This window comes from Echinops telfairi, unplaced genomic scaffold (genome assembly GCF_000313985.2).
Source record: "Echinops telfairi isolate 266 unplaced genomic scaffold, ASM31398v2 ScPeMD7_7420;HRSCAF=8458, whole genome shotgun sequence".
Classification (NCBI taxonomy): domain Eukaryota; kingdom Metazoa; phylum Chordata; class Mammalia; order Afrosoricida; family Tenrecidae; genus Echinops; species Echinops telfairi.
In genome coordinates this window covers 39,356,019-39,374,653 of record NW_022111320.1, presented here as the reverse complement: position 1 = coordinate 39,374,653, position 18,635 = coordinate 39,356,019, and the positions used below count along the sequence as shown (strand labels likewise).

At 42.2% G+C, this 18,635-nt stretch overlaps 1 protein-coding gene and 1 long non-coding RNA gene across 2 annotated transcripts in view; both read left to right on the top strand.

Annotated features, from left to right (window-relative positions):
• Nucleotides 1-7,666, top strand: part of KAT2B (lysine acetyltransferase 2B) — a 66,808-nt gene extending 59,142 nt beyond the window's left edge. The window contains exons 13-17 of the mRNA XM_004704193.2: nt 997-1,111; nt 2,977-3,013; nt 3,263-3,326; nt 3,430-3,514; nt 5,539-7,666. Of these exons, the coding sequence (XP_004704250.2) occupies nt 997-1,111; nt 2,977-3,013; nt 3,263-3,326; nt 3,430-3,514; nt 5,539-5,732 (495 nt within the window). The 3' untranslated portion in view covers nt 5,733-7,666. The remainder of the gene's footprint in view (nt 1-996; nt 1,112-2,976; nt 3,014-3,262; nt 3,327-3,429; nt 3,515-5,538) is intronic.
• Nucleotides 7,667-9,445: 1,779 nt separating this feature from the next.
• The window catches only part of LOC123522507, a 21,626-nt gene continuing 12,436 nt past the window's right edge, over nt 9,446-18,635 (top strand). Inside the window, exon 1 of the long non-coding RNA XR_006680764.1 lies at nt 9,446-9,552. This is a non-coding gene — a long non-coding RNA (uncharacterized LOC123522507). The remainder of the gene's footprint in view (nt 9,553-18,635) is intronic.

The window sequence follows — 18,635 nt, the reverse complement described above, 5'->3', positions numbered from 1 at the left end:
CAGGCATTGCTGACGCTGATGGACTTAAAGCTGTGTGCAGTGTCTGTGCCATCGTGCGTGCTCCCTAAAAATACTCCTTTCTATTCAGTTTTTAGGCTTCCTGTAGAAGAGCACAAAGGGCCTTTTTATAGTTAAAAATAAAAAAATGTTGTCGCTTCTTAATCAAATTTGCCAGTTTGACTACGTTTCTCCCTTTCTGATCTCATCAGTTATGTTGCCCTCACAGATAGATACTCTTTCTAAATAAATCACATGCACGGCCATTGGGCCCATTCCAACTCACAGCCACCGTACAGGAGAGGGCAGAACTGCCCCTGTGGGTTTCCAAGACTGTAACTCTCTACTGGAGTAGAAAGCCTCATCTTTCGCTTGAGGAGCAACAAGTAGTTTTGAACTGCCAACCTCGAAGTTAGCAGCCCAACATGTAACTCTCTAGGCCACCCACTCAGTGGCAATAAGACCATCTTTAGAACTGCTTTTTTAATGTTCTTGGCCTGGGATGGGGCTCTTGAAACTTGTTAGTGAGAATAAAGGTCATTCTTCACAGGCTTTAGGGGCCCTCTGAGGTTTGTTCACCTGGCCACCTATACCCCGCCCCAATCTTCAGGGAAAGCCACAGTTACAGGATGGGAAGAGGTTCTGAGTCTTCTCTGTATTGATGCGCAGGGGCTGCATTTCTGTAATTCTGATAATGCATTCTCAGAGGAAAGGGCAGAACAATTCGTTTTAATGCTCAAGATGACAGGGGACTCTGGAGGCAGTGTGTTCTCTCAATATTAGCAGTCATTCGGAGAATATGTTACTGCCACTACATGGGATTGGGATCATAGCATGTTCCTGTCTCACCTGTTAAATCGCATTCATCCTTTTCCCTTTCATTTTTTATTTCTTATGCAGACTTGATTTGGTCAGGAAAACGACTCCCCTAGTTCAGCTGACTGAAGCTATAGCCGTTGGCATCTTTCTCTAACAGTAACGTCTTCCTCTGCGTTACAGATCATCAAAAAGCTGATAGAAAGAAAACAAGCCCAGATTCGAAAAGTCTACCCTGGACTTTCATGTTTTAAGGATGGAGTTCGACAGATTCCTATAGAAAGCATTCCTGGGATTAGTATGTATTGACCTCCTTTTAAAAGAAAATATTGTAGTACTGCCATGAGTCGTGTTTGAAAGAATTACAAATGTGCAGTGATTTGAAGCACGTTGTTGCCTTCTGGGTCTCAATGTGTGTTTATTTTCAATTGTCTGAGGAGGTTGCAAAGGTTTCTTTTCATCTGCCTTTGCTTGACTTCTCAATGCAAGCAAACCAGAGTGCAAGTGACTGACCCCTTGTGTGTGTGTGTGTGTGTGTAATCTATTAATCTCCACTGTTTGTTGAGAACCTGGTATTTATAGCACAGTGCTAAGGACCACTTTAGAAGGAAGGCGAATCCTACTTTGATAAACAGAAAAATTGAATTTCAGAAAGGCAATGTAACGTAACCTTAACTGGCAAAAAGCCAGTCCGAGAAAGCAAGGCACAGCTTCATTCTGGCCTGCTCGAAAGATCTTGCTATTGCACAATGTCTCTACGCCACCACGGGTTCCAGCTCCATAAAATGAGTTTGGCTAAATGAGTTTCTCAGAACTTGAAAAAACAAACAAAAAGCGATTGCTTGCCAAGCGTGATGGCAGTCATAAGATTTAAAACGAATTCTCCAGTAAGATAGTAAGGCTACCTGGTGCCCCACTGACGGAGTGCCCAGCTGCCAACTGAAAGAGAAGTCAGTGGTTTGGGCCCACCAGCCACGCACTCTGCCAGAACAACCCAGCAACCTGTTCCTGTACATTTTTCAACAACCCATTGCTGTTGAGCTTTACCCAACTCCTAGAGACCCTTTAGGACGGAGAAGCTCGGGCCCGTACTGTTTCCAAAGCTGTTGTCTCTATAGACTGACTACCACAACTTTCCCCCATGGGAAGTTCGAGCTGCCGACCTTTCAGATCGCAGCCGAGCACTTAACCCACTGCACTACCAGGGCTTGCTCTGAAAAGATGACAGACCAGGATCGACCCTGTCCTGTAAGGGTCAACATGAGTTCACGTCTGTGAGCTCATTATCTGAGTGCACACTAGAGCCAGACATTCTTCTCGTTGTTACATGCTAATCTAAAAAGGGAGAACATCACCTAATTCTATTCCATTTCTTTAAATCATTTTGTTGGGGGCTTATACAGCTCTTATCACAATCCATACATTTATCCATTGTGTCAAGCCCATTTCTACGTATGTTGCCATCATCATTTTCAAAACATTTTCTTTCTACTTGAGCCCTTGGTATCAGCTCCTCATTTTTTCCCCTCCCGCCATTACCCTCCCTCATGGACCCTTGATAATTTATAAATTATTATTATTTTTTCAAGTTTGGTTTTATAGGTTGAGACACAAGAAGTTAAGTAACTCACCCAGGCTAAGTTAGATTTCAAGGGGAGAGCAGGAAATCAAATCCAGGTCTGTCAGATCCACGGCTGTGGCTTCTTCTGGCCACATAAAACCATCTCTTATCACAACTAGTGTCTTAGCCAAATAAAATAGAGACCAGGACAGAGCTCATCTCACCGAAAATAACTGCTTAATTTTTTTACAATTAGCAAAAATCACCATTGAAAAATGCAAATGCAGTTGCAAACTGCACAAACCCACAGTACCAAAACAGACTTTTTAAAGTGCTTTCCCCAATCAGGTTGACATGCCTCTTAAGAAAAATAAATATGTAAACAAAACCCCACTGACGTAAGATAGTATTATCAGTCTTGGATATGCATCCTATTGTTAGCAGCACTAGCGAGCAACTACCACCAGCGTCAGATTCTTTGCAGAAATCGGCTTGTATTGAGCCAGGGCTGTAATTCATTGCATTTGAAATTAAGTAGTAACGATATTATTCTCTTGACCCAACGCAGTTCTCATTCAGTGTTTAATTTCATTGAAATCTAGGAGAGACAGGCTGGAAACCGAGTGGAAGAGAAAAAAGGTAAGCCCGATGGATGAGAGCATGTTAATGGAAGCAGGGTTGTTTATTTTTTGCCCCTCTCTCAGCAACTTTTGAGAAAAAAGGGCAAACTAAGTAATCATAATCTCCAGCATAACATGTGGAGTAGCAATTGTCCTAAAATGTTCTGGGATGATTCCAGTGTTAGGTTTTCTAAAAAGGAGCTGTATAAGAGTCAGCTGATGGCTGGGTGAAAAACTAACTGCGCTTGGTGGTTCACTTTTCTTTCAGTAAAGAGCCCAAAGACCCTGACCAGCTTTACAGCACGCTCAAGAGCATCCTCCAGCAGGTGAAGGTAGGTGTTCTCGGTTCACACCCTGCATGCAAATGTTCTGAAATGATTTTACATATGGAATTTCCATATTAGATACTCGTCTGTTTTCTTTTCTTTACCCAAGAGCCATCAAAGCGCCTGGCCCTTCATGGAACCTGTGAAAAGAACGGAAGCTCCGGGATATTATGAAGTTATAAGGTTCCCCATGGGTGTGTCCTCAACCTTTGCTAAGTACAGATTCCCAGCTTGCTAGATGGTGGGGAGCGCAAGTGGTTTCCCAGGCTGACTTGTCCCATTCGGTTGGAAGGTAGACTGTTTGACTGGTGGCGGGATTCCACTGCCCATGGAGGGGCAAGAAAGTCAGAGTAGATGCTCAAGGGGAAATGGGTGTGTATGTGCCAGAATGCCTTCATCTATTCTTCTCCTGAGGGGCTTTAAGGTGCTTCCATCTTCTTGTGAGTGTGTGAATAGTACTGTAATGAACGTGGATGCGTCTGTTTGTGTCATGACTGTTAACTTCGATATGTACTTTCCACGGTGCTTGTGTACACCCACTAGCCGTGAATGAGGGTCTCTCTGGCCTTTATTTATTTGCTTTTGTACTTTTCATTGGTGTAAGGTGATATCTCATTTTTGCTTTGATTTACATCTCCCAGATGGTTAGTGATCATGAGCATTTCTTCATATGGGTGTTGGCCAGTGGAATATCATCTTTGGTGAACCATCTATTCATCTGTTTTGCATCCCTTGTTATTGGTTGTTGGTCTTTTTCTAAATGAGATGCTGCAGTTTCCTATAGATGTTCGGGATTAGTCCCTTATCTGTTGTGTCCTTTGTCAAAGATGTTTTTCCCACTCAGTGAGTTCTCTTTTTCCTCTTTTGATGTACATTGTGTCTTATTTTCAGTAGGTTCCAGTCATCTATTTCATCTTCTACTGTGTGTATTTCCTTCATTATATTAGATAGTATGCCCATGCCCAGCAATAGGGCCCTTTACTTAGTAACTGCTTTCTCAGTGGTGATCATTAGAGTTGTGAGATTTATATTTAGGATCTTGGATCCAGCTTGAGTTAGTTTGTATACATGGGATGAGGGATGGCGGAGACTGTTTTATTCTTGTACAGATGGGAATCCAATTTTACCAGCACCATTTGTTGGAGACTCTTTTTCCCCTATAATGTTTTCTGCCACTTTGTCAAAGCTCAGTTGTGTGTAGGTAGATGATTTTTTCCTGGGTTTTCTGTTCTGTTCCATGGGTCCATGTACCTTATATACTCTAGTATAAGCCGACCCAAATATCAGCCAAGGCACCTAATTTTACCACAGAGACTGCATTAAAAATGTGTGGAAAAAACTCGGCTTATACATGAGTATATATGGTATGTGTCACTGTATTGGTGTCAGCTGTTTTAACTGCCGTGACTGTGCAATTACTGTTGAGGTCCAGAAGTGAGAAGCCTCCTACTTTGGTCTTTTCCCAAAGTTCTTTGTTAATCCCTGGGCTCTTCCCTTTCCCTGGCGCATTTTTATGAACATGACGTATTTTTAGAGGAAGGCCTGTTGTCACTTAAAAGATTAATCAATTTAAAGTGAGTAGATCTATTGAGAGACTACTCTTTTTGCAAACAATCTTGCATAGTTGACTTGCTGTGAAAATAGATCACTAAATCAAATAGGCCATTCTTCTTTCATGGTGAGAGCATGAAGCAAAATTAATTTGCATTTTACATGCAAGATTCCCAGTATATTTGCAAATGTTCTTGTGGTGAGCTTTTCAATTTTAGTGCAATCTATACATAGCAAACAATGGTCATTTTAGTGAAGTAAGCTTATTGTGATTGTTTTCAGTAAATGAATAATTCAACATAAATGTTGTATGTCGATGATGATCTCTTCCATATAATTCTGAATGGCTTACAGTAGTCAGTTATTCCCACTCACCTATGCATCATTGGTAAACTATTGAGCTTCTTTGTGATGAATAGGAGTTTGGACCAGATGACCAATCATGGTCTTTTTAATATTAAAATGACTGTGATTTTACATCCAAACTCCCATATAAGAATGAACATAAACACGCATATGAATTTGTCTTATGCCAAGGCATTGGTACGATAAAAACATCATCAAATTGATGGTGTAGATTTCTTCCCAAGTCTCACTTTTGTCAGCCAGCATTTAAAAGGAGTCGACGATTGCTAATCTTTTATTTATTCTTTTCCTTCCCGGACAGATCTGAAAACCATGAGTGAACGCCTCAAGAACAGGTACTACGTGTCTAAGAAATTATTCATGGCAGACTTACAGCGGGTCTTCACCAATTGCAAAGAGTACAATCCCCCAGAGAGTGAATACTACAAATGTGCCAATATCCTGGAGAAATTCTTCTTCAGTAAAATTAAGGAAGCTGGATTAATTGACAAGTGATTCGCCGCCTCATCCCCCCGCAACCCCGCTTCTTAGAAGCTCATCAAGCAGTGTGCCTAAAGCAAGGGTGGTGGAGGTTGACAAGATTTGGATATAAGGAAGTGACGTCAGTGTAATAATTAGCACTTTTGAAAAACAAACAAACCTCCTCTTAGATTTCCAGATATGTATTTAAATCGAAGTCATCGAACATTTTTTATTTTATGGAATAGATTTTCATCTATTTACTACTATTAACGTAACATTTCTATGGCATGTCCATTACCAGAATATTCAATAGTAGTGCATCAGGGGTTTCCTCAAAGCCTGTGTCTGAGGAAGTTGCACATAGTTCCAAGCTTTGGGGGAATCCAGAAACATTTTCAGACCAGGAATGTTTTCTTTTTTTCTAATGGAGTGTGAGAGTTTATTTGTATTGTTTCCTGAAGAATTTTAAGGAAGGAGATACATGGTAAAAAAGAAACCCGTAAAAGGTGAATGAAGTAAGTGGTGGTTGAAGTCTCGTTGTAGACATATATATATATGTCTACATATATATATATATGTTTTATATGAATATAAAACAAAAACAAAAACACTCAGCTAGATGAGGTGCTTTGAGCAGTTCTGAAAAATGCAGTTCTGAAAAAGCAACTGCTTTGATTCCTGAGAAAGGAATTCTAAATAATGAAAACTTTTTTGTAAGCATCTGGTTTTTAAAATACTTCTATCTACCTAAAAGAAACTTCTGAGCACATAACCACTACGTTAGTAATTATTTTCTCGGCACAAATATGTGATGTCATTCTTGACTTTGCTTATGCAGGTCATAAGTTCCAAAAGGTAATTTCCAGGGTCATGAACGCTTGAAACACTTGACATTGAATCCACCTGCTTTAATGCCAGTAGGTAGAGATACCTGTGAGCTGTAGATATAAAATGGGGTGAATCCTTGTACTCATTAATAAAGAGCCCTCCGCCCCTTTCTGGGATGCATCCAACCCCAAGGACAATATATGTATGCATAGTTCCCCATGGCAGCTTCCGTTTTTACTCATTGTCGGAGGTAACTTAAATGCCCAGCCAGGTTTACTCTCCGTATTTTCACACCAATATTGGTAGAGACACCCAGAGTCTGTCCCTTTAAAATCCACCATACAGCCTCTATTACCCTACTTTGGGAGTACAGTTTAGGGCTGGTTTATTTTCTAATCACACTACGTAGAAAAGTGGGACTCTTGTCATCTCAACTCGGGGAAAAAAAAACAACACGTAAAGAAACAGAAATGAAGGCCATCTTGCTGGTCTTGACACTAATTTTTATGATGCAAATTTATAAGCAGATTTTTGTAAAAGACTAGCTTTTCAAAGTGTATTTAACTTGATGTTTTATATCAGCCTAAATACATTTAAATGATTATTAATAGTCACTATAAACAATTGCCAGAAAGAATGTGTGAGGAGCAGGGGTTGGGGGCTGGGCAACAACTTGCTGTTAAGTTGAAAGCGTGGTTTTTGCTATGAAAGGGATATTCCAAATGCTCAACCAGGGAAGAAAAGAAAAAGACTCAACTTTTTAAAATAGAACAAGTCACCTTGAGTGGCATCTAGATTTCTAATGAAGAGTTATGATACAGTTTGGATTCAGTATCTTGGCCTGGTATCTGCCAAAGCATCTGTCCAGCTTTGTATCCTGTGAAAGTTTGTTATTTTCTGGGTAGACATTCTTATAGAGTTATTGTCTTTAAAATCAGATGGTCACTTCTATATTGAAAGCATTTTTATGTTTTCTAATTTAAAAATTAATATTTTCTTATAGATATTGTGCAATAAAGCTGAAGTAGGATGTGTGGTTTTTGCAAATGCTTTAACAGCTGATAAAATTTTACATTTGTAAAATTAATATATTGTACTGGTACAAAATAGTTTTAAATTATATTTTACAAAGCTCCCAATCTGGTGGTGTAATTTTTCTTCTTCAAGCTGGTTCAAGTTAAATATATGATATGGTTGATGGCTACAATCATTTCATTGAAGATGTCTTAAGATTGTTGCTTCTATGAGAAGTTATCTAAGAAGTCACAGCCCATCAGTGAGAGCTTTTTCAAAAGAAGAAACATACCATCCCTCTAGAGTCCAGAGTCCCAAACTGGTTGGTCTATTGATTCCTTTTCAGAAAAAAAATGATTATTCAGCACCCACTGCCAATTAAAACCTTTTGGATAAAGCATAGGTATCTGCTTTTACAGCATCCCTGCCTGGATCATTCTGGCGCCCACCAGGGGACAGGATTGCCGACTTCAGGAAACCATCTAGAGCAGTGATTCTCAACCTGCCTAATGCCGTGACCCTTTAATATAGTTCCTCATGTTATAGTGACCCCCCCCCAACCATAAAATTATTTTCATTGTTACTTCATAACTGTAATTTTGCTACTGTTATGAATCGGGCGACTCCTATGAAAGGGTCATTCGACCCCCAAAGGGATCATGACCCACAAGCTGAGAACTGCTGGTAGAGCCATCCCCTGTGTCTTGCCTGCCCTTGTCTATTCAAAACAAAGCAAACAAACAAAAACTTCTCTGAAGAGAAGAGTGTTGTTGGTTTAATGTAACTCAAAAATGATATTTATCAGAAAGAGAATTGTATGCCCTCTTGGGATTTGAGAGGGTCCAATAATAAAATGCACCTCTCTCTTCTATTGAATTTGAACCAACTGAGAAATCAAAAAGATATGCCATTTGATGGTCAAAATATCACCCTGGTGGGGTTTATTAAGAAAGTTAGCAGGTTACAACACAGGGTCAGAAATGCTTAGAACACAGTTCCTTGGTCAGGACAAACTTTCCAGCCATGCCCACAGGAGAGCCCCTCTCTCTTCGTTGTAGGGCACCCAGCCTGCATGGTGATATGCGTCCCAGTGCACTCCGGGCATTCGTCGCCTACATATGGTTTTCTTTCCCTTTCCGCCTTTTGGCATCTCTGTAGCTGTGCTGAGTAGTGAGACCTGGGGAACTGCAGTAACGCTTTGACAAATTTAGCTTTCTCGCTCTGGATCCTGCATCAGACTTGCCTCCATCTGACCTCCAGTTGGTGTGTGGGACTTGAGTCAGTGGTCCATCATCTGGCCCAATTTGTCACAACTGAGTGAGGCATTTCCTTGATGGGTCATGAGTTCGGTGCAACATTGCAGTTCAGATAGGAGTTCAAAGACAGAGGAGGAGTGGCAGGAGTGTGTATCAGAGATGATGGACTATGAACAGCCTTTCTTCATCTTTAGTAGACACCGAAAATGGACCAGCCTTGTGCTGACCCCTCTGAAAGAAATGATCCTTGCAATGCCAGCGTGGTAATACTTTCTTTCAGAAGAATTAATACTGGACCGGTCCCAAGGAATTGGGAGATTAAAGATGTCCCAAGTGTTCCACACTCCTAAGATGTCATTTCACTCCATTTCCCCTGACTCTTTCCTTGAGTTTATTCCTCCACATCCCTGGGTTCTGCAGTTCCTTGCAATGTCTCCCAAACTGAAAAAAGAAACACCTGCCATCGAGTCGTTGCTGGGGCCCCCTCTCTGTGGGTTTCTGAGACTGGAACTATTAACAGGAGTCGAAAGGCCCGTCTTTTTCCCTTGGAGGGGCTGGCAGTTCCAAACTGCCAGTTTTGTGGAACGCAGCCCAACGCCTAACCTCTATACCACCAGGGCTCCTGGCATGGCTCTCAGATTGTGTGTGCCGTTCAATCCTAAAGACCGAGGCAGGCCGGATGCCTGGGCCAGAGCCAGAGACCAGACGCTTCCAAAAGTTCCAGCCAGTCCTGCTACCAACACCAGTCGGGACCGGTGAGCAAAGGGAAAGCGTTGGCGGATCTGTAGTTTTATCTTTCGGCTGACTATACCCCCAAGGACACCAAAGGATGGCAATTTAAGTCACATCCTCCAGTAGAGTCTGAAGATACATTCCACCATAACCCTGTAGCAGAACTCCCCCCCAAAATGGGATTCAACCAGCAAACTCTGGTTAGAAGGCCATGTGAAGTAATTGACTACATCTCAGCTGGGTGTTCTTTTCAGTATTTTACGTGTCATGGCTCACTTTATCCTCTCCATAATGCAATGAGGATGCTGAGAATAATGACATTAAAATCTCCACTTTTCACTTCTGTTTTGATACCACTGACGCACCAACATTTTTTTTTTTCTGACCCTGGAGCTAGGTCAAGTTTCACCAGCAACACGGTAGTCCTCTGGATTGCTAGATTGATTCTGAACTTCAAATGCTTGCCAAGAGTTTGGGAGTTCCCAGGACTCCCCTCACGTCTGACCTGCTGGCTACAAATTTTAGGTTTCCCCACTACCCCTTGAGAACAGTGGGAAGTTTGGGTCTTGCGTGTCCCTCACCTCCAACCTTGGAGTCAGGTAATTTACTGCAAGAACTCACAGAACCCACAGAAAGTGCTGGATGTCTGGCTATAGCTTTACTGTAAGGGATTCCATTTAGGATCCACATGAAGAAGAGTTAAATCCGGTAAAGTAGGGGGGAGTTCCCTACACAGCTTCTGTGTGTCAGGGATGGCACCTTCCTAAGAGTCTGACTGTCCCCAATTAGGAAGAGCATGGAGGGGAGCCTGTGTCCAGACTGTGTAGAGAGGATTTTGGTCCTGTCATCTTGGTCATTAAGGGTGGTCTGAGAAAGTGAGATCCTTCAGAATAGCTAGCCTCCACTGCAGGCACTGAGTGGCCAACAGCTCCCGTTGAAGAGACTTAAGTCACAAGGGAAGACGTTCCAAGGTTTAGAAATTATCCCCTGGGAGTCAAGGATGAAATGCATATTCCTTGGGGAAAGTTAATGTAAACCCAACAGGTCCAGAAATACAACTATTCTAGTCAGTCAGACTCAGATATTATGGATGCAGAATGAACTGTTCTTAAATGCTGAAATACCAACATTGTATCGAAAGAGTCTGTCCAAGTTTGCTGCAGCTTAAAACCTCCACTTAGTAGGGCCACAACATGCTCTCTATTTCAAAATCTTTCACATTCAATTAAGAGTTTTCATCCTATTGCACATTTACTGAGCACCCCCTTTGTGTAAAATAACACAAGATTGTCTGCTTTCAAGACCAAAACCTACTGGTTGGGAGGAAATGTAAACGGTGACAATACAGCGTGGTGAATTCGCTAGAGTTGATAGAGGGTTGATGGAGGAAGCGTCATGGGGATTAAGCTGGGAAGAGTCATGAAGCTCGCCGCTCAGGAGCACAGACTTGAACGGACCTGGAGGACTCCTGGAAGTTAACAGTTTATCAAGGTACATCATGATAAAGGTGCCCTTCCAGTCGGCAGAAGGGCAGACATTGGATGGCTAATTACAAGCATGAGGAGGGTTGCATCAAGGAGGTGTCACTGTAGTGGCGCCCATGAACAACAACCCCCAGAGGCACCCTCTGCCACACAGTTGATTACGGCTCATGACCCTACTGGACATGGACAAAGCAGGATTACCTCAATAGTGTTTTCAAGGCTGTAAGGCCTTGACTTTGACATCTTTCTTCCGTAGAGTAGCTGGTGGATTTGAACTGCTGACCTGGCTCGCAGCTGAGTGCTAAGACACACACACACACACACACACATTTAACTACAGACTGGCTTGGCTTTTATCTTAGTTTTTGAAAACACACACACACACACACACCCCACTTCCCTCCCATCTGAAACAAAATACCTTGTCACCCTAGGCCCGATCGATTGGGGATTTTTGGAGCGCATACACTGATAGTGCTGCTTGTTGCCTGTCTTCAAGTAAATGGGACTCATCCTGACCCCATAGGATGGCGGAAAGCCACACTGTTCGCGTCTCTAATCACACATCACTGCTGTGATCTTAACGGGAGCAGATTGGAAGGTTCTCCCTCATCCCCTGGAGCTGTTTGTGTTTGGATGTACAACCTTTCAGTTAGCAGTTGGGTGATTAACCATGGCGCCACCAGGGCCCCTAGTATAGTGTGAGGAGGCTGTAAACCGGGAGACTCAACCCGGTGAAGGAGAACTAGGGAACTGTGGAAGGAAATGACGCGTACACTGCCTGCCATCGGGTCAATGCCGACTCATAGAAACCCTAAGGGCAGGGTAGAACGGCCTCGTTTTGGAGGCGGTTACCGCTGATGGGAGTAGAAAGCCAGGTCTTTCTCCCGAGGATCGGGCGCTATTTTCAAACTTGCTGACCTTGCTGATGGCACCTGCCCGACTTGGCACCAGGATGCCACCAGGCACCTGCGCTTGCTCATAGCCTGAAATCAGTACGGGTGAAGATAAACCTAGAAGAAGGCAGGCAGAGACGCTGCAGACTGATAAACGGGAGAGGCGGCGAAGAACCGAAGAGCGGGGGATCCAACATGACAGGAGGGGAAAGGAGCGAAGGGAGTGGCGTGGGATGGGGCAGGGTCGTTATCAGATCATATAGAAGCGATTTTTTTTTTATCTTGGAAATAATTGCTGTCAGGCATGATCCAATTGTGATTTAAGGATTTATCTTGGCAATGGATTGAAGAGGCTTGGTTAAACAACATGGGCGGCTAGCATCAGGTGACAGCCTGGTCTCTGGAAAGCCCTTGGACACGCTCCGTAAAGGGTAGAGCTGCGCTTACAGGGAGGACCAGGCAAGCTTCAAGCGCCACGACCAACGAGAAACGAAACGCCGAGCCCAGCGCATCTGTGGAGTCTCAGGTCCCCCGGGAAGTTGCAGTCTCTGTTGTAAGGGCTTCCGCTTTCATTGGGTCAAGCCCACCCCAGTGAAAGCATGGGTTACAGAGCTTGCTTCCTGCAAGTCCTCGCTCTGGTCCCTCACACGGGTGGATTCTCAGATGTATGTTTCCAGGGTGATTGCCTCCATGGCTGGGACCTCCTTAACTCACCACACACAGCATGAAATAAAGCCGGGCTCTTCAGAGGTCCCATCTCCAGGGTTCCCGGTGAAGCGTTCCCTAAACCAGGCTTTATGAAGGTTTTTTATGGCCCAGGCCACATATTCCCATCCTCAGAGGGAAAACTAACTCCCCGGAAAGAGGACTGTACAGTAAACTACAAAACAAGAGGCAACGGTTCTCATAATCAATTATCAGCAAATACCAGGCTTACCTCCCCAAGGGGAGCAAATGCAATCCTCTGAAAGAAAACCGCATGCCTAGGATTGTTCAAAATGGAGAACAATACATCAAGTAACCAACGGACGATGATGATACAGCCCTTGGCATCCGTAAATTGGAATTGGGAAGCGATGAAATCCTCCCTCCGGCTGGAGAGAGGAGACATATGAAAAGGGGGTTAAGAGATAAAGGACCTGCAAAAACCCTAGCTACCGATTGCTCACAATTTGATTTCGACTCACTTCAATTCACTGCCGTCCAGTGCTGATGCCGAGAGGCCCTCTATACCATTTCCAGGGCTGTCATGCGTTAGGGGGAGTCGATTGCCTCATCTGGAGGAGGAAGGGTTTGAACGCCCACCTTGCTGTTAGCAGGGCACTGATTGCACTCTGCCACCACCAAAGGGCAGGCTCGTTTTCCACTGAGGTGTTCCAAGTGCCCAGAGCTGGGTGGCTCAGGCTCTTTTGGTCCAGACGTACCTATGGCTCTGAAGTAAAATTGAAAATGAAAATAAAACTATCACGGCTTCATTGATAAAACTTTTAAAGGCCATTATTCAGATACTAGTGATTTCATTTGATTGGAAAAATAGAGGTAGGGCTCTTGAATTATTTTTACCTCACTATGAGGAACCGGATTGGCTCTTTCCACCTCACAAGTGTGCCGACCCTCCCTCCAGCTTAGAGGGAGTACACAGTGGGCACGCCATATGCATGATATAAAAATCCAATACTTATTAGAAATTACCTCAGGAGAGAATGGCGAAAGGCCACATTCAGTGAGCGAAGACTGCTTCACACGGATAAAAGGTGTGACAGTTGACAGCCACAGTGCATGCCGAACAGGATGAATCATGTATCTCCACTTCCGCCCGGGAAGGCCTGACCCAGACAGACTTGCCAAACAGAAGAATGGACAATTGCCAAGCTGGTGCAGGGTGGGTGGTCAGAAATCAGATTATTTTCAGGAATTGCAAGATCGTGATCTGAGGGAAAGAAAATAAGGAGTGAGCTTATTCCCAATTCTTTCTGAGGCGGTTGCAGGATGTTTCCACCAGGCTGGAGAATTTAAAGATTGGTGAGGCTAGGGAAGCTAGAATTTGTTAGCAGATAAGTAGTAAGGAAGGAGCTATTTGGGCTGAATACCTGTTTATACACATATGGGTGGATCTTCGCGAAGCTACGCACCAATTTCATAGAGCGACAGCCCTCTCCAAAACAGATGTGGGGCGCTGTAACAAAATATTTACAAATCAAATGCAGCAGGATTATTTTTTAAAGTACTTCTGATTCCATTAGTTCAAGGTGAGTTTGACATGGGAAGATCCATTAGCCATATTAGCAGAATAAAGGAGGAAACTTATTATTTTAATAGATGGAGATAAAGCATTTGACAAGTGCACATCCCTTTGTAATCAAAAAACAAAAGACTACCAGAAAACAAGGAATAAAGGGAAGCATCTTCAATCTGACAGAGGCTATCTATGGAAACATACACAGTGGACAAGCAGATGGTTTCTGGGCTCCCACTTAAATCCAAGAACACTTAGTTCCTATAATATGACACTGCTTGAGACTCAGCTTCGTGAAGAGCTCCCTGAAGATCAGGGTGCTACGGCAAAGTGTGGCGAAAGAGGGCGAATGGTGCCCAGTTATCAATTGGGATGGTATCTGGGGTTTGTTTTTTTAAGTAGTGTCTGGGTTCTTACAGTCTTGTAGTCAAACAAGCAGCTATCGTAGTGAGGCATCAACTAAGTCCACATTGAAGAAGCGCATCAGCCTGTGTGATCCAAAGATCATGATAACAAAATCCAAATACGAAGGGGAAGTATCAGAGCTTAAATGGTGAACACCCACTTTGTAGACGTCCATGGAGGAGAGAGGGAGCCCCACACCCACCTGCAGTGTATCGAGTCAGATTAAGCTCCGGCAGATCCCCGCTGACCACAAGTAAGGGACTTGGACAGCCTGACTAGTTATAAACTTGATTGTGGCAGATTGAGCCATAGTATAATACGATACTTGGCTCATTGACCTCCCTCTTGTCCCAACCTGGATTTGCTGTAGGCTGAACTATTTCTCACCTGTTCCCCAACAGAAATTTCTTCTCAGGCTTTTAAAATATTGGTGGTGGTCTTTTCTTTCTTGTTGTTTCTGTTTACCTTTATATTATTATTTTATTCTTTCTGCTTCTGTTAAGTTTCCCAGTTTATGAAGCACACAGAGGGTGGATGCATAGAGAAAATAACTGATGCAATGGTTTATCAGGGTGGGGAGAGCTGGCGAGGGTGTGGGAAATGGGGAGCCAACAATGAATACTGGAGTGGGGGAGGAAACACTAGAACTGATGTGTACAGAACTCTTTTTAAAAAAGCGATTTAACTATGGAAACATATGATACATGAATATTGTATCAAGAAAACTAAAAAAACAAAAAGAAAGAAACCATACTTGACCAATGATTACCATGGGCGAAGGAGGAAAAGTTGCTGCTTAGGGGGCATTGCATTGATGTGAATGGTGGTGGAGTAATTTGGAAAAGTATATCAATGATGGTTGTACAACATGAAGAGTCTAATCCATGGCACTGAATTATACGTGTAGAAGTTGTGACATTGGAGAATGTTTTGTTGTGTACATTTTGGCCACAATTTTAAAAAAAGACATGAATAACAATGAATACAAGGAAGAGAAAATATTCAAAAATTGATTGTGGTAATGGTTGCGCAACTCTTCTTTTTATGATTGAACTATTAAATTGTATGCTATGTGGATGACGTGCCAAAAAGACTATTAAAAAGAAAGAACGAAAACATACACAAACAATGTAAACCCAACAATTGAAATCCATTGCTGTGAAGTCAATTCCAACTCATAGTGACCCTGTAGGACCGAGTAGAATGAATTGCTCCATAGGGTTTCCAAAGGAGCCCTGGTGATGTAGTGGTTAGCATTAGGCTGCAATCTGCATGGTCATCAGTTTGAAACCACCAGTAGCTCCTTGGGAGAAAGATTGGGCTTTCTTCTCCCATAAACAGTTAAAGTCTTGGAAACCCACAAGTGGTCGCTATGAGTCAGCATTGACTCGATGGCAGCGAGTTTGCTTTATAGGGTTTCCAACTGAAAGACCAAATGCTTCTTCCCAAGACTGAGAACAAGCAAAAGATGTTCACCTTAGTTCTCGTACTTCTTAGAAGATTTTAAAATAGTTTTATGCATATGATTTTATAATCTAGAAATTAGGACACTTAAATTTTTCTTTCCAATTTACAGTGCTCTGTTGCACTGTCTAGAACTTTAATTAATCCAAGTGTGGACCCTGCAAATGGATTTGGGCTTTCACTGTCATTCATAGCCTTTTGCAAACCAGATGTTCACAATTTAAGCTCTGACACCATTCCCTCCTTTAGATTTGGATTATGTTATTTACAAGCCTTGGATCACACAGGCTAGGGTGCTTCTTCCATGTGCACTTAGCTGATGCCTCACTTAGATGGCTGCTGGTTTGAAAACAAGTCTTTAAGACACCAGATGCTATTCTTCGTGATAGCCAGGCACCATGTAGTTTCTTCACCATACTTTGCTAAAGCATTTATATCTTCAGTGATTTCTTCATGAGGGCAAGCTCAAATCAAGCATGGCCACATCTTAAGAACTAATTGTTCTTAGATTGGGGCTATAATTAAGTACAAGCCCCAAATCCATTCATGCATCTTAAATATGCCCCTGGTTCACCTTAGAGTCATCATTGTCATTTTATGTTAGAAAACATTATTAATCATCTCCCCGGGACATCATTCAACTGCCATCAAAGCAATGCTGACCCATAGTGACCCTGTAGAGCAGGATAGAACTGCCCCTGCGAGTGTCCGAGCCTGCAAATCGTCATAGTAGAAACCCTCATCCCTGTGGGAGCAATGGCCTGCCTTCACCTTGGTGTTTATTTTATAGTAGTGGACTCATTCAATATATGTCCATTTGTGATTGACTAACCACTCAGCGTAATAGTTTCCAGGTCCCTCAATGTCATGAGGTGTTTCATGGGTTCATTGCTGGGTTTTTAGGGATGCATAGTATTCCATTGTGTGTAGGTACCAGAGTTTCTTTATCTACTTTTCTAATGGGCATTTGAGGTGTTTCCACCTGATTGGTATTGTGAACTGTGTTGCAAATGAACATGGAGGAAAACATTTTACTGCAAATCCTCCTGGAGTAGAAAGCCTCCTATTTCTTCCAAATAGCAGCTGGTGGTTTTGAACTGCTCACCTTGTGATTAGCAGCCCAACGTATAACCTACTATACTACTAGGGCTCCTCATGCCCCACATAAAGCAACAGTTTTCAGATGGATTAAATATTTTAAAGAAGGTCAGAAACATTTCAGAGATGAATTTAAGGCAGAGTGGTCAGCTCAGAAGGTAATGGTGAAGGTCTCTGGGGATCCCAAAAGGGTAATCTTGATAGATTTGTTGAAGGAGTTAGGAAGATCCCAGGGACTAATTAGAAAGAAGTTTTAAGAATATTGAAAGTGACATTGGTTAAAAAACAAACAAACAAACAAACAAACAAAAGAGGCCAAAAAATTGCACCAAGGAGTGTTTTTTCCCCATCATGACAATTCTTCAAGGTTAGAAAGTTTATTTTACTTCTTCAAGATAATCTTGTTCTTTTCACCTAAGGCTGCCCTATGAGAATTTTTAAAAATCATTTTATTGGGGGCTTGTACAACTCTGATCACAATCCATACATACATAGTGTCAAGCGCATTTGTACATTTGTTGCCATCATCATTCTCAAAACATTTGCTTTGTGCTTGAGCCCTTGGTATCAGCTCATTTTCCCCCTCCCTCTCCGCTCTCCACTCCCTCATGATCCCTTGATAATTTATAAATTATTATTATTTTGTCATATCTTACACTAAGAAACCTGACCCTATCCACCAAACAACATTCATTCTGCCCTTCAGACTTCTTTTTGTTCCCCAAACTCAAAGGTCATTGAAAAGGAACAGATTTGAGCCCCAATATTATTTATTTTGACATGGTGTAAATAAAGAGCACAGAATTCTTTAGGGAATAATTAGAGAGATGGAAACACCACCTTCAGAAGTGTATAGACCCAGACAGAAGTTATGCTGCGAGAAACAATAGTTTCATAGTTATATATAGTCTATAGATTCTGTTAAAAATTGATGATTTTGTAGAAATACTTTTTTGACTTATCCAAGATAGCTGACAAAAATAAATAAAAACATATTATCACAATATATGTAAAAGGAACAAACTTGCTAGATAAAATATGATATGGCAACTTCTTATTATTCATGGTAGTTCTGCTCTGTACAGTTGCCACAAATACTGAATGAGTGAACACTGAATCATTGCTCTCATTGGAAAATACAAACTTAGGCTCCTGTAAGTCTCTGCTCACCTCTCCCCCAACGGATGAAGTCTGAAGCTTGTTTCCGGTGTTTTAATTGAAAGGCAACTTACTTAATATGTATTGCTGGTTCATTAAGAGTGAATTCAGGCCCAGTAGGACTGTACCTCTTGCTTGATCTGACACTTATATATTGTTTTCCAGGAACATTGCAGCATTCTTGTAATTAGGAACATGAGCCAAATACTTCAGCACCAGACTGGGGGAACATTTTTATATAGTAAAATCACCAACAAAAAGCACAAAGGATGTGAAAGACATGGGACTAATTAGACTTCAAGAAGGACACTTAACAGTATAAGAGCTGGAACAAAAGGCAGAGCATTACCTTTTTATTTTCACCC